General features: G+C 43.2%; 1 protein-coding gene across 1 annotated transcript; it reads right to left on the bottom strand.

The window, feature by feature from the left end:
• Positions 1-8707: 8707 nt before the first annotated feature.
• Positions 8708-9058, bottom strand: LOC145822249 (uncharacterized). The gene has a single exon (XM_082918870.1). It carries the CDS (start codon positions 9056-9058, stop codon positions 8708-8710), a length of 351 nt encoding a protein of 116 aa, XP_082774996.1.
• Between the last annotated feature and the right edge of the window lie 3371 nt (positions 9059-12429).

Below are 12429 nucleotides of genomic sequence, written 5' to 3'. Positions count from 1 at the left end.
TTTCTGACCAAGCTATCTGCTTCGACTGGTTGTTGAGACTTGTGCCGGTTGTCTCATCGTCAATCAATCAGCCGCGTTGTCAACCCATTAGTCGTACTGACAACCCATCACATCCATGCCACGTGGCTCTTCTCCAGAGGCTCCGTGCAGTCTCGTAACTGTCATCATCACGCCAAAAATTTGAAAAGTTGTTGCCTATTGGGTATCCCCTCATATATACGCACAAGAATCCCAAAGACCCTCAACACTGTTCATCTCCTTTCTGCAAACCCTAGTTTCCTCAGAGCTCACGTTGTCGCCATTGTTGCCATCACTTTAGTTCATGCTGTCTACAATGTTTACCATCATCTAGGGCATTGCAACAAAGGCTCAAGTCGATTGAACCTAGATTTGTCTTCCGAATCGGTGAGTTTATCTCGTTCCTCTCTATTCTCTATTGATGCTCTTCGTGTTCTTTATTTCTTTTTGTTTTAGGACGGTTGAAATATTGTCGATGCCCCTCTTGTGGGATAAAATTGATTAACATCTATGGAGATTAGGCTAAATCGAAACCCTAAGTATGAACGGGGCTTCCTTGCCCCTCATTTCCCTTGATTATTGTAAGTGATTCTGAATTTAGAATGAACAGTGAAAATTCTGGGTAAAATCGATCAAAAACCCACTTTAAGATCTAAAAATAGGATTGAGCTAAGCCAAAACTAGTTTGTGGTCCTCCCTTGTGGTTGAGACCGCACTGTAAGTTTGTAGGAACATTGAACTGAGATGGGAACCGAAATACTAAAGAATGAGGCCCAAAATTGGTTAAACACCCCAGGATTTCAAACCAAGCTAAAACACTCTTCAACCTAAAAGCCGTGCAAAGTATACCGCGCTAATGGTTGGACTTATTTTTTAATAATGCAAAACAAACTAGGATCGACCAGGCTCATTTAACATTACTGTTGGTGAGGCTCAAAGACCGAGCAAACAATCATCGGAGCCATCCAATTTTGACCGAGCTGTTCATCTTACAAAATAAAACCAGAACAAATGGGAAAATACCGATTTATGGTTAGTTCTCCAGGTACCATGGCTAAGTTCTGAAGGGAATTCAACATTCCAGACGATGTCCACATTGAGCTGGCCAAGAAAGGAGACACTCCATGGGGCAAATTGGACTTATGCCCCCTCACGGTCGTATCTATTGTGGAAGGCGACTTACGCTTTTTGGTCCAACCCTTGGTCTGTGAATTTTTTAGGCAGACTAGGCTGTGTCCAACCCAAGTGTCCAATATAACTTACAAGATAATAAACGGTGTGGCCGCGCTGAACTGGATCCTCGGTTTAAACCTCGGCCTCGCCGAGATATTCCACTAATACACACTTAGTAAAAATAAATGAGGCTTTTGCTGGTTCCTTAAAGTTAGGAAAAGCCGAGCAAAGCTCATAGAAGGTAACCTAGACAAAGAACTAAACGATGACGATTTCCTATGGGTGTCTGGCAATTACGAAGATACCGAGGCACCCATACCAGGCTGGTACATACGCAAAAATTTTGGGAAGGTTGGTGAACAACATAGCGTTGTTCAATTTTTCGCACTTGATTTGTCTTTGCTGATCTAACCTTTGCTTTGTTTTTGTAGATTACAAACTCTTGGCAAACGATTATTCCCACGCCAATCAAGAGGCCATAAGGATTTTTTTGCGTTATCCGGCCGAGGAACGAGGAACGAGAGGCGCAAAAACTGCTCAACTTCGAACTGAGTTACCGGCATACAACACCGTGCAAGAGCAGGGTCACCAATTTTCTTTGTGCCCCTTTTCCAGAACCGGATCCAAACCTCCCGCCGATTAGACTTGTGCCTCTAACAGCCAATTAAGAAATGGCCAATCAAAGGAGAGCCGAGCGATTCCCAACAAACCGAAACAGTTGCAGGCCAAACATCGCGGCCAACTGTGCAGGAATTTGGCCCAGTTCTAGCTTTAGCCAGCGAGCAAGGTGCTGGCCGGTCGAAAAAGAGGCCAAGGCAGGCACAAATCGAGCAGCGCTTGGTCGACGAAGATTCAGCCTAGTTATCGTCAGCCAATCAGGGAGAGGAGACTGATCAACCACTTGCTGAGTAATCCACCCGCTCCACTGCCCCTCTAGTTTGGTCACCTGATTTGAAGTATAAGGGCCGAGCAATGACGGTGGCAGATTCAGTGTATACGGATAAGGACCATTCGTTTGACTTCAACATGACCAGGGGTTTACTTCTTCCCGCGAACATAAAGAAACATGAGGAATTGTTCGACCTGAAAGTCCTTTGGTCGGCGACAAAGTCAATCGTTTTGGTAAGCAATCAAGTTGCTTTATTTGAAGTTATTGCTCGGCCTCCACTACTAACTTTTGCCATACTGTAGGCTGCGCAAAAAAACTACCTTGCTCATGAATGCATGATCTCTGTCTGGCAGAGTCTGTGGGAGGCCATCTCAGATAATAAAGTGAAAATAGTCGAGCTGGAGAAGTTAAAGGTTGCGCAGAAGGTAGCAGTGATCGAGCGTGACCAACTTGCAGCGCGGTTGGCAAGGACGAATGAGGACAAACAAAAGGCTCTACAGGCAACCAAGGCTAGATACATTGCCGAGCTATGCAAGCTGTGTGAAGCACACAAGGCCAAGCTGGAGAAACAAGTTGACAACGCTGAAGATTGTGGTTACACGGAGGGCAAAAAAACATATAAACGGCAAATTGAAAGAACAAAGGACATCTTTTTCCAGTGCAGCTGGAAAGCTGTTGTTGAAAAACTTGGCCTTGGGCATGGCTCCGACGTGTTCAAAAATCCTCCAGCCATTTTCATCCTGGCCCACATGCAGGCTTATGCCTATGCCGTACAAGAAAAGCTCATAGAAGCGGTGAAGCTTGTAGCTGCGGCCAATGTGTCTGCCGCCCAACCAGCCGACCAAAATCAGTCACCGGGACATCCGCGGAAAGGGCCAACCCAATCGAGGGGGATTCCGAGCTAGATGTCAATCCCGTGCTTAGCGAGAAAGAAGAGGCCAAGGTGGAGAAGCCCAAGGTAGAAGTGACTAACCAAGCTGGCACTGTGAATTTGGAGTAAATCCCACTTTTTATTGTTTTGTTTTGTTTTTTTTTTTTTTTGTGTGTAACCGGGCTAGTGGCCCTACCTTTTGTAGCCCAATTTCAGCTTTAATGAAACAAATGAACTTTTTGCTCACCATGCATTTGCCTTTCTGTTTTCTTCAGTTCTTGGTTTGAATGAATGTGATGTGATCTTATATAATGGCTAAGATATGGCTACTCGGTTTAGCTATGTCAAGTTATATTTGAAAATTTGCTACGCCGAGTTGATTTTTGCTCGATTTGTTCCGTAATTTTAGAAATGTAAGATTTCTTTTCAAAATTGGGGAAGTATAACTTCCCCTGAGCAAAAATTCAACTCGATATAAGGGTAAAATCAATCCATGACTGGACAAAGTGCAAACTCATTTGCAGGCGAGCAAAACCAGCTTGGAGTAACGAGCGAACTTGGCTTGGTATTATATCAAAAGTCATTCATAACAACAACTTTCTCCTCAGCGAGTAAAAATCGCTCGGGGTAGCGAGTAAAAATCGCTCGGGGTAACGAGCAAAGTTGGCTTGGTTTTCACCTGAAGTTGGACAAAACACCAATTATTTGAGCGGGTGAGCAAAGTCAGCTTAGAACACGCAGTCACAGTTAGACAAAACACCAACTGTTTGAATGATAGTCAAAGTCAGCCCAGATTGAATTAAGTTAGTTCGGTTCACTAGCTGTTTTAGGGGCGAGCAAAACCAGCTCGGTTCACATGGAGAATTTGAGGATGTCACCAGTTTTTGTCACAGCGAGTGAAAATCAGCTCGATCTAGTATCCAACAGCTCAAATACAACACTTCTAATATATGGAAAAAAGTGACACGTAGACAAATCACAGGGTCCTTTCCATTGCGCATTAAACATTACTTACAATGCCAATAGGCCAAATTTGATTACAAAGGAAGGGAGATTACACTTCAGAAGTAAAACAGATTGAGATTGGCCGCATTCTATGGTCTTGGAATAGTTATGTCATCCAAGTCCTCTAAATGGTATGCCCCTTTGCCAGCAAGGCCGATTATCTTGTATGGACCTTCCCAGTTTGCGCCCAATTTTCTCTCACCGGGGACCAATGTGTTGCTCATCACCTTCCTCAAGACCCAGTCTCCAACTTTGAATAGGCACGGATGCCCGGTCTTATTGTATTTCTTGGAGAGCTCTTGTTGATAGGCCACGATGTGAATTAACGCTCTTTCCCTTCTTTTTTCAGCCAATCCAACTCCAAGGCGATAGCTTCACCATTCAAGTTGGTCTCAAAATTTTTAGATCGAATAGTTGGCATGTCGATCTCTAGAGGAACGACCGCCTCCATACCATATGCCAAGGCAAATGGAGTTTCCCTAGTCGAACGTCTTGGGGTAGCTTGGTATGCCTAGAACACGTTGGGAAATTCTTCAACCCACCCCCCTTTGGCCTTCTCTAGCTGTTTCTTTCGCCCGTCCAAGATAGTCTTGTTTGAAGCCTCGGCTTGACCATTTAACTACGGGTAGGATGGCGTGGAATTATAGAACTCAATTTTCAACTCTTCACAAAATCTACGGAAGAGTTTTTTATCAAATTATGTGCCGTTATCCGAAATAAGGGCCTTTGAGACGCCAAATCAAGTGATGACATTCTGTCAGATGAATTTCTTTACATATTTTTCTTTGATGGTGGCCAACAGCTCGACTTCTACTCATTTAGTGAAGTAATCAGTAGCGGCGATAAAGAACTTGCAATTGCCTGGAGACGTTAGAAGCAGTCTCACAATGTCTAGCCTCCAAAGTGCAAATGGCCATGGGCTAGTCAAGGGGAACAACTCCCTAGTCGGCTGGTGGATCTGGTGAGCAAACTTTTGACATTTCTCGCATTTAATAGCCTTGAGAAATGGCTCAGTATGCCAACGATCTATCCCCAATGTGGCTACCACACATTCCTTCATAAATTTCAAAGAGGAAAGCTTCAACTTTACTGGGGTGGATGCATTTTAGGTATGGTCCAGTGAAGGACTTTTTATACAAACCACCGGATAGAGAGAGCCAAAACCGCTCTAACTTGGCCCTTATCTTGTTGGCTTCCTTCTTTTTGGTGGGCAACACTCGATCTCTTAGGAAGGTGATGATGGGATCCATCCAGGATGGTCCTAAGTTAGTGCAAAGCATCTCAGATGTCTCTGGTTCCTTATGCTAGGTCTGGGCAAGAACTCAATCATCAACAGATTGGGAAATGCGGTCTACATAGACGCCAAGCCAACCAGCTCATCTGCCTTACTATTTTCTTCTCGGCCGATCTACTCCATCCTTATCGCGGTGAATTTTTTAATCTCAGTGCACACCAACACTTAATACTTAGCCATCCTTTCATTTTTGGCCTCATATTCCCCTAAGACCTGATTGACCACTAGTTTGGAGTCGTTGAATATCATAAGCTCTGATGCCTTCATCCGTAGAGTGCTTTTTAGGCCGGTGAAGAGGGCTTCATATTCTGCCTCATTGTTGGATGCTAGAAATCTAAGCGTGATAGCATGCTCAATGATTAGCCCATCCGGCGAGGTTAATACCATTCCTAGCCCGGCGCCATATCTATTGGAGGCTCCATCGACAAAGAGTTTTCACATCTCGTCGATGAACAATTTCTAGCAGTCAGACGGGTTTTGAGAGTTTCGCAAGCCGAAGGTATCGCTCGACTCTATGCATGGCTTTTCTGCATGCTCACCTAGCATGCCGTCTGGCAGGTCGGTTGGTTTTTGCTCCAGAGTGTTTTGTCTTTCTATTTCTTGCACCTCATTCTCTTGTGGTGGTATTGTGATAGTGGGTCGTGCTACATCCGCATTGACCATCTCTCGTTGCTCAGTTTCATGCGCCAGATCAATAAGACAGACCGGGTGAGTGCCGGGGGTGAATTTTGCCACGAAATCGGCTAGGGCCTGTGCCTTGATGGCTGTTCGGGGTTAAAACTTGATGTCGTATTGCCCCAGCTCTACCGCCCACTTCAAAATTCTGTAGGTGAAATCTGTCTTCTCAAAGAGCACCTTGAGCAGAAATTCGGTTAGCACTACTACTGTGTGGGCATGAAAATAGTGCACCAACTTTCTGGAGGCTATCATGAGAGCTAAAGCCAATTTTTCAAGCAGCAGATATCTCAATTCGGTCGAGAGTAATGTCTTGCTGACGTAGAAAATAGGGAGGTGTTGAATCCCCTCAGCTTGGATGAGAATCACGTTTATCGCATGCTGAGAAATTGCCAAGTATAGATAGAGCTCTTCGCATGGCCGTGGTATGACCAGGATTGGGGTTGAAAAGAGATACACCTTTAGATCTGCTACAGCGCGGTTACACTCAGCATCCCAGAAAAACTTGGCTTTCAAAGTCTTGAAAAAAGGCCTATAATGATCTGATGACTGGTTGATAAATCTGTTCAGCACAGTTGCCATTATGGTAAGATATTGCACGTTCTTTGTGGAGTTTGGCCGCTTCAGTTCTTGTATTTCTTTGATCTGTGAGGGGTCAGCTTCGATGCCTCGGTTGGTGACCAAGAAACCCAAAAATTTTCTAGTCCCTACTCCGAAAGTGCACTTGGAAGCGTTCAGCCGCAATTTGTGGCGCTTGAGGATGGTGAAAATTTCGGCTAGGTTGAAGAGGTGTTGGGACTCGTCCCTACTCTTTACAACCATGTCGTCAATATAGGTCTCCATAGTGCGGCCAAGAAGATGAGCAAACATTTTAGTCACCATCTTTTGGAAAGTTGCCCTAGCGTTCTTAAGTTTAAATGGCATGACTTTATAGTAGTACAAGCCCCGTGGTGTGGTGAAGGATATGATCTCTCTGTCCGGTTCATACATGGCTATTTGGTGGTAGCCGCGGTACGCATCAAGGAAGTTGAATCTTCGATGTCCAGCGGTAAGATCCACCAGCTGGTCAATTCGCGAGAGTGGAAAGCTATCCTTCGGGCAGGCACGGTTGACCGTCTTGTAATCAACGCATACTTGCCATTTCCCATTTTTCTTCAGCACTACCACCGTGTTGGAGATCCATCTGGGGTATTGCACTTTTTCAATTGCCCTAACCTCCAACAAGTTTTTGACCTCTTTCGCCACTACCTCGGCATGGTGCAAAGTTGAGCGTCGTGTTCTCTGGATAACTAGTCGAGCATTAAGGAAGACGTTTAATTGATGACAAATGAAGCTTAGGTCGACGCCTGGTATATCGTAAGGCATCCATGCAAAGACCTCAATATTAGAGACCAGAAAGTTAACATACTCCAACCACTCGGCGCTGGACAGTGATGAGCCCAAGAGAAAGAATTTGTTCGAATTATTCTCATCAACCCGAACCTCCACTGAGTCTTCAACGCACTTTTCTTCCCACATCTTCCAAGACTTCCTTTTCTTCTAGCCCTTCTATTATTTGGACAAAGTCTTTGGCAGCTTGGCTGCCATTTACTGCGACGAAGCATTGTTTTTCCATCACTTGGTCCCCCCAAACCTCTTTGATTTGCCCGGATGGAGCAAGAAAGTGTATGACTTGGTGATCAGTTGACGCTACTGCTTAGGCGTGTAACCAACCCCTCCTTAAGATCAGGTTATAGGTCGATGAGACTTTCAGCACCCAAAACTCCACTTGCTTCGTGATTGACCCAGCCTTGACCGGCAATATGATCTTCCCAATCGGTCATTCTGGTTGAGAGTTGAAGTCGACCAAAGGAGATGTTGCAGGAGCCAGGTCTTTGTCCTCAAACTTCATCTGCTTGAATGCATCGTAGTATGTGATCTTGACAGAACTCCCCTGGTCGATCAGTATTCTTTTAATGTCAAAGTCCTTGACGCGAAGTGTCATAATTGAGGCGTCATTGTGAGGTGTTTGAATTATTTCCTAGTCCTTACTTGAAACGGTCAAGATGTCTTTTATTTCGATCTTCTTCTTCTTTACGGCGGGCTGAATAGAGAGCACTTCCCTCATATGCTCCGCCTTCTTAATCATTCCTTCGAGCTGGCATACTCTAGCTGGTTTAATGATTCCATAAATGACGTTGATAACTCGTTGAGATGCTACATCCAGGACGACTAGCCCATTTGGCTCGGCTTGCCCTTGTGGAGCGGCCCTCATACCTCCGTCTATGTACTGGTCTAAGTGCCTTGCTGCGACCAGTTTTTTCAATTGTTGTTTCAATGGCGCGTAATCCTCTGTTCAGTGCCCCCTTTCTTCATGGAAAGTGCAGCGGTATCTTGAGTTAAAGCCCCTCTGTGCGTCTCCTAATTTTGCTGGCCAACGGATGTATGGCTCACCTCGGATTTCACTAAGGATGCGATAAATCGAGATTTTGAAGACCGTCATGATATCGGTCCGCGCCTTCAACTTTCTCTTGGTATCTTCCTCTTCATTGTGTGGAGTATTAGCTCGATCATTTCTGCGGCCTCTGTTTTTGTCGTTGCGACCAGTTCTGCGATGTTGTTTTCTTACGCGGTTATTAGAGCGGTTATCCTCTTACCCTACTGAGTGAACCTTTCTAGTCACTCGTTTGTTCGCTGAAATAGAATTTGCCTTCTTGATTACGGTTGTGCCAGCGGTGACGGCATCATCCTCAACTCGGATGTGCTCGTTAATCCGCTGCATTAAGGATTCCATGGTTGTAGGTTAATGCATCGTGAGGGAGTCTCGTAGCTTATGTCCGACTAGTAGACCTCGCTTGTATTGGGCGATCGCCAAATTGGTGGGGCAATCGAGGATCTCATTGTAGGTCTCCCAATACTTTGCATTGTATGCCTTCAAAGAACCGTCCGACTCCATCTTGATACCCAAGAGGTGGTCGACCTCCTTCAGTGTACGAGTATTAGTCTTGAATTTGGTAACAAAGAATTCCGCTAGTTGTTGCCACCCCTCGATACTCTTCTTTGGGAGCCTGTCAAACCATTTTAGCCTCAATTCTCCCAAACTTGTTGGGAATATGAGACACATCAAGGCATCATTGCGCCGATATCCTGTCATCACTTGTCGGTAATGACTAACATGCATGTACGGATCCGTCTTGCTGTCGTACAGTGTGAACTTGGATTGGTGAAATCCGGCAGGGAATGGTGTGCTCTCAATCTTTGGAGACAGTGGGTAGCGGTAAGTCTTACCAGCTGTAGACACCCCATTTTGACCGGCCCTAAGACTTGGGCGCTTCTTTTTTATCACCCGATAATGAAAACAAAAAGGTGTATCTCACAAAATCCTCAATAAAAAAACTTAGAATTTGAGCCCTATTTCCAACCCTAAACAGCCACAAATTACCTTTTTGAGGGAATATTCTAACCTCACGGCTGCATCCAAAATGATTCATTTAGCTAGGATCAACCTTTGCTGCACTTTCGGGGGCCTCACTGAAAAATTCTCCCGAAATCTAGGTTATAACACAATTATTTGAAACTTTTGGACCAAATTATAATTTTTAAAACTAAGGGAATATTCTGTTATGTGAGGGAATATTTTGTTAAGTCAGAGAATATTTCGTCCATATGCAAAATATTCCGTCAATGCCGACTGTGACGCTGACGTGGCGGTCTTGCTAACGTGGCATGACTGGTTTGGTCCTTGCTGATGATGTGGTGCTGACTTGTCTTTACCCAAAAAAATAAATTTAAGTAATACTAGTGAAGGGGTTTGAACCCCCAACCTGTAACGCCCTCAAAATAGACTCATTATATATTTGTCACTGACATGCAATATTTAAAGTAAACAATTCATTATCTCATTCATCAGAGTATTTCTAAATAAAAGCATTACATGTAACAGCAAATTAAATGCCCTACGGGCTTACATCTTTTCAAGCCAACACTTGGACACAAAAATATGAGTTCTAACTCAAATACAAGTAAAGCCCTAGGCTTGAATGTTTACATGTACTATCAAATCAAAACAACTAACTGAAGATAGTCTTCAAAATCCAAAAGTCAAATCCTTCCAAGCTAAGTCCTTGGAGGTAGCTTATCACCTGAACCTGAAAATGATGTTCCCATAAAGGGTGAGCCACAGCCCAGTAGAAAAATACTAAACCAAATATAAGCATTGAATAAAGCTATAGCATTCAATAGATGGTTAACCAAGATAATCAATTGTATCATTATACAGTCTCATGACACTAATGTCTAAGACACATTTCACTTTCCATTATTATCAACATGGCTCAAAACCTGGCCAAACTTACAACAGTGAACTATATATCATATTCACATTACTTTCAATATCAACAAAACAAATGAGACTCAGGCTCATATCAAAACACTTCATACTTCCCGTTTGATACACATTGTAGTGCTGTATCAATAACATGTAAAAACACTTCAATATAATAAGCACACATAATAGTGATGCTAATGGAGTCCATCCCCTATCTCCTCCCAAACAAAATCCGGTTTAGAGGTCCATCCCCTATCTTTCCCTAAACCGTGGAGTACATCCCCTATCTCCTCCCAAACAATATGCATATGCAATGCTCAATCAATACATGTAATTTCTATATTAATTCAATAGTCTAAATTTATGACTTAAACAAATTGATTAGTTTCAATTTTCCCTAATCCACATGCAATGTCTACAACAAACACGATTATCCTCCACCGATAGCCCAAAACAGTTATTTCTAGACTGGAAATAAATATATCAACAATTCAATAGGCGAGTGATTTTAATTATCCAACTACACCATTTAATCAATGAATTCCTCAATTTCATGCATTTAACCAATTTCCCCAATTTCCTTAAATTAATTATACAAATTAATTTATTAATACAACTAGGGTTTTTCCCAAAATTACCAAAGTACTCCCAACATATCAAAATACCAAAACTTAGAACAAAACTAATAGGATGGAGTAGGAAATCCCTACCTCGAAGAAAATAACCCGAATGGAGAAGACGAAGATGAAGACCTAAATTCCAAAGTGCTCCAAACCACCAAACGTTCAGATTAAATGGAAGCCCTTGACTCACTCTATCTTTTTAATAAAGGACTAAGGTTAGATACTCATCCTAGGTAGATCAATTCTTAGAGAGAAGGCAGGTTTAGAGAGAGAGAGACTCTCAAGGGGCGGTTTTTAAAAGTTAAGAAAGAAAAGTAGGTCAAAAAGTGATCCAAAAAGTGAAATCACGGACTGATGTAGTCGACTCCCCGCTCGAGCGTCCAAACTCCCGCTCGAGCGTCGAATACGCACTCCCAGTACTTTTGAAGAACCAGGTCCCCGCTCGAGCGTCCAACTCCACGCTCGAGCGGCACTCACACATTTCCACTCGAGCGTCCAATCCCACGCTCGAGCGTCCAACACTGCACAGGAAATACTGGATGAGTGATAATCCCGCTCGAGCACCAAAACCCCCGTTCGAGCAGACAAGCAACAAAAGAATCCCCGCTCGAGCGTCAAACTCCCGCTCGAGCGGACAGGTCAAAATCTGGGCAACTAGTTTTGGCATCTAAACTCAACCGACTTGTAACAGACCCGCCCAACACATCCTATAACTCAAATACAAAGAGATTATAGGACGACAACAACCAATATATACTGACCGGATCCACGGAACCTAAGTCTGGATACAATAATCTAAAGGAAAAAGACCGGGGTCGCTATACAACCTAAGACTCTACACTCAACACCTTAACCACTCTACCAAAGCTTTGTCTTATGTTATATTTCTCCTCAAATAATATTTGACCATTTCAAATCAGCAGGCAAAGAAGGTGTATTCTTTACTTTTTTTTCTTGTGTGTGGGACACTTCCCTACCCCATCGGCTGATCCATATATCACCAAATACATACCTAATCATCCCTTATTGTCAAAAAGAGGTTTTGTTTGTATCCATAAAGGAGTATCTCATGTAACCACCTTGAGAATTTTTCCTCCTATCAAATTCTTGTCTCCCACCTTCTTTTTGACCTTCACTCTCCCTCATTGCCTATATAGAATGATCATATTGTACGAAAGAGAGAGAGGACCACGAAATTGAAAAGAAAAGAGTGAGAAAAGGGTGAAAAGAGAGGGGAAAATTGAGTTTTTGAGCCAAAAACACTCATATCTTCCACATACACCCCATACCTTCCATACAAACTGAAATTCCATCTTTCTTACACCTAAAACTCCTCTAAAAATTCTGAAATAGTTAAATTTCAGTAGTGATTAATCAAAGGAAAGAGTGAGTGTTGTTGAAAGTGACAAAAAATAAGAGAGTTAGCCACTTTTCCACCATACATACCCAGAGTTCCATTATGGTTTCGAATTGCGGATTGAGAACATACTTTCTAAACTTGAGGGTGAGCAAAAGAAAGTTTGGAAATCAAGAAATTCAATCTTTCTTTGGAAGGTGAATTTCTAGTCTTTCATT

The sequence above is a fragment of the Camellia sinensis genome, chromosome 1 (assembly GCF_055761805.1).
Source record: "Camellia sinensis isolate YWXY chromosome 1, ASM5576180v1, whole genome shotgun sequence".
Taxonomy (NCBI): domain Eukaryota; kingdom Viridiplantae; phylum Streptophyta; class Magnoliopsida; order Ericales; family Theaceae; genus Camellia; species Camellia sinensis.
Note: the sequence above shows the minus strand (reverse complement) of the source record. Positions and strands in the feature narration are given on the sequence as shown.

Excerpts from the sequence above, each read along its gene's own strand:
- LOC145822249 (XM_082918870.1), bottom strand. The coding sequence starts at position 9,058 with ATGACAGGATATCGGCGCAATGATGCCTTGATGTGTCTCATATTCCCA.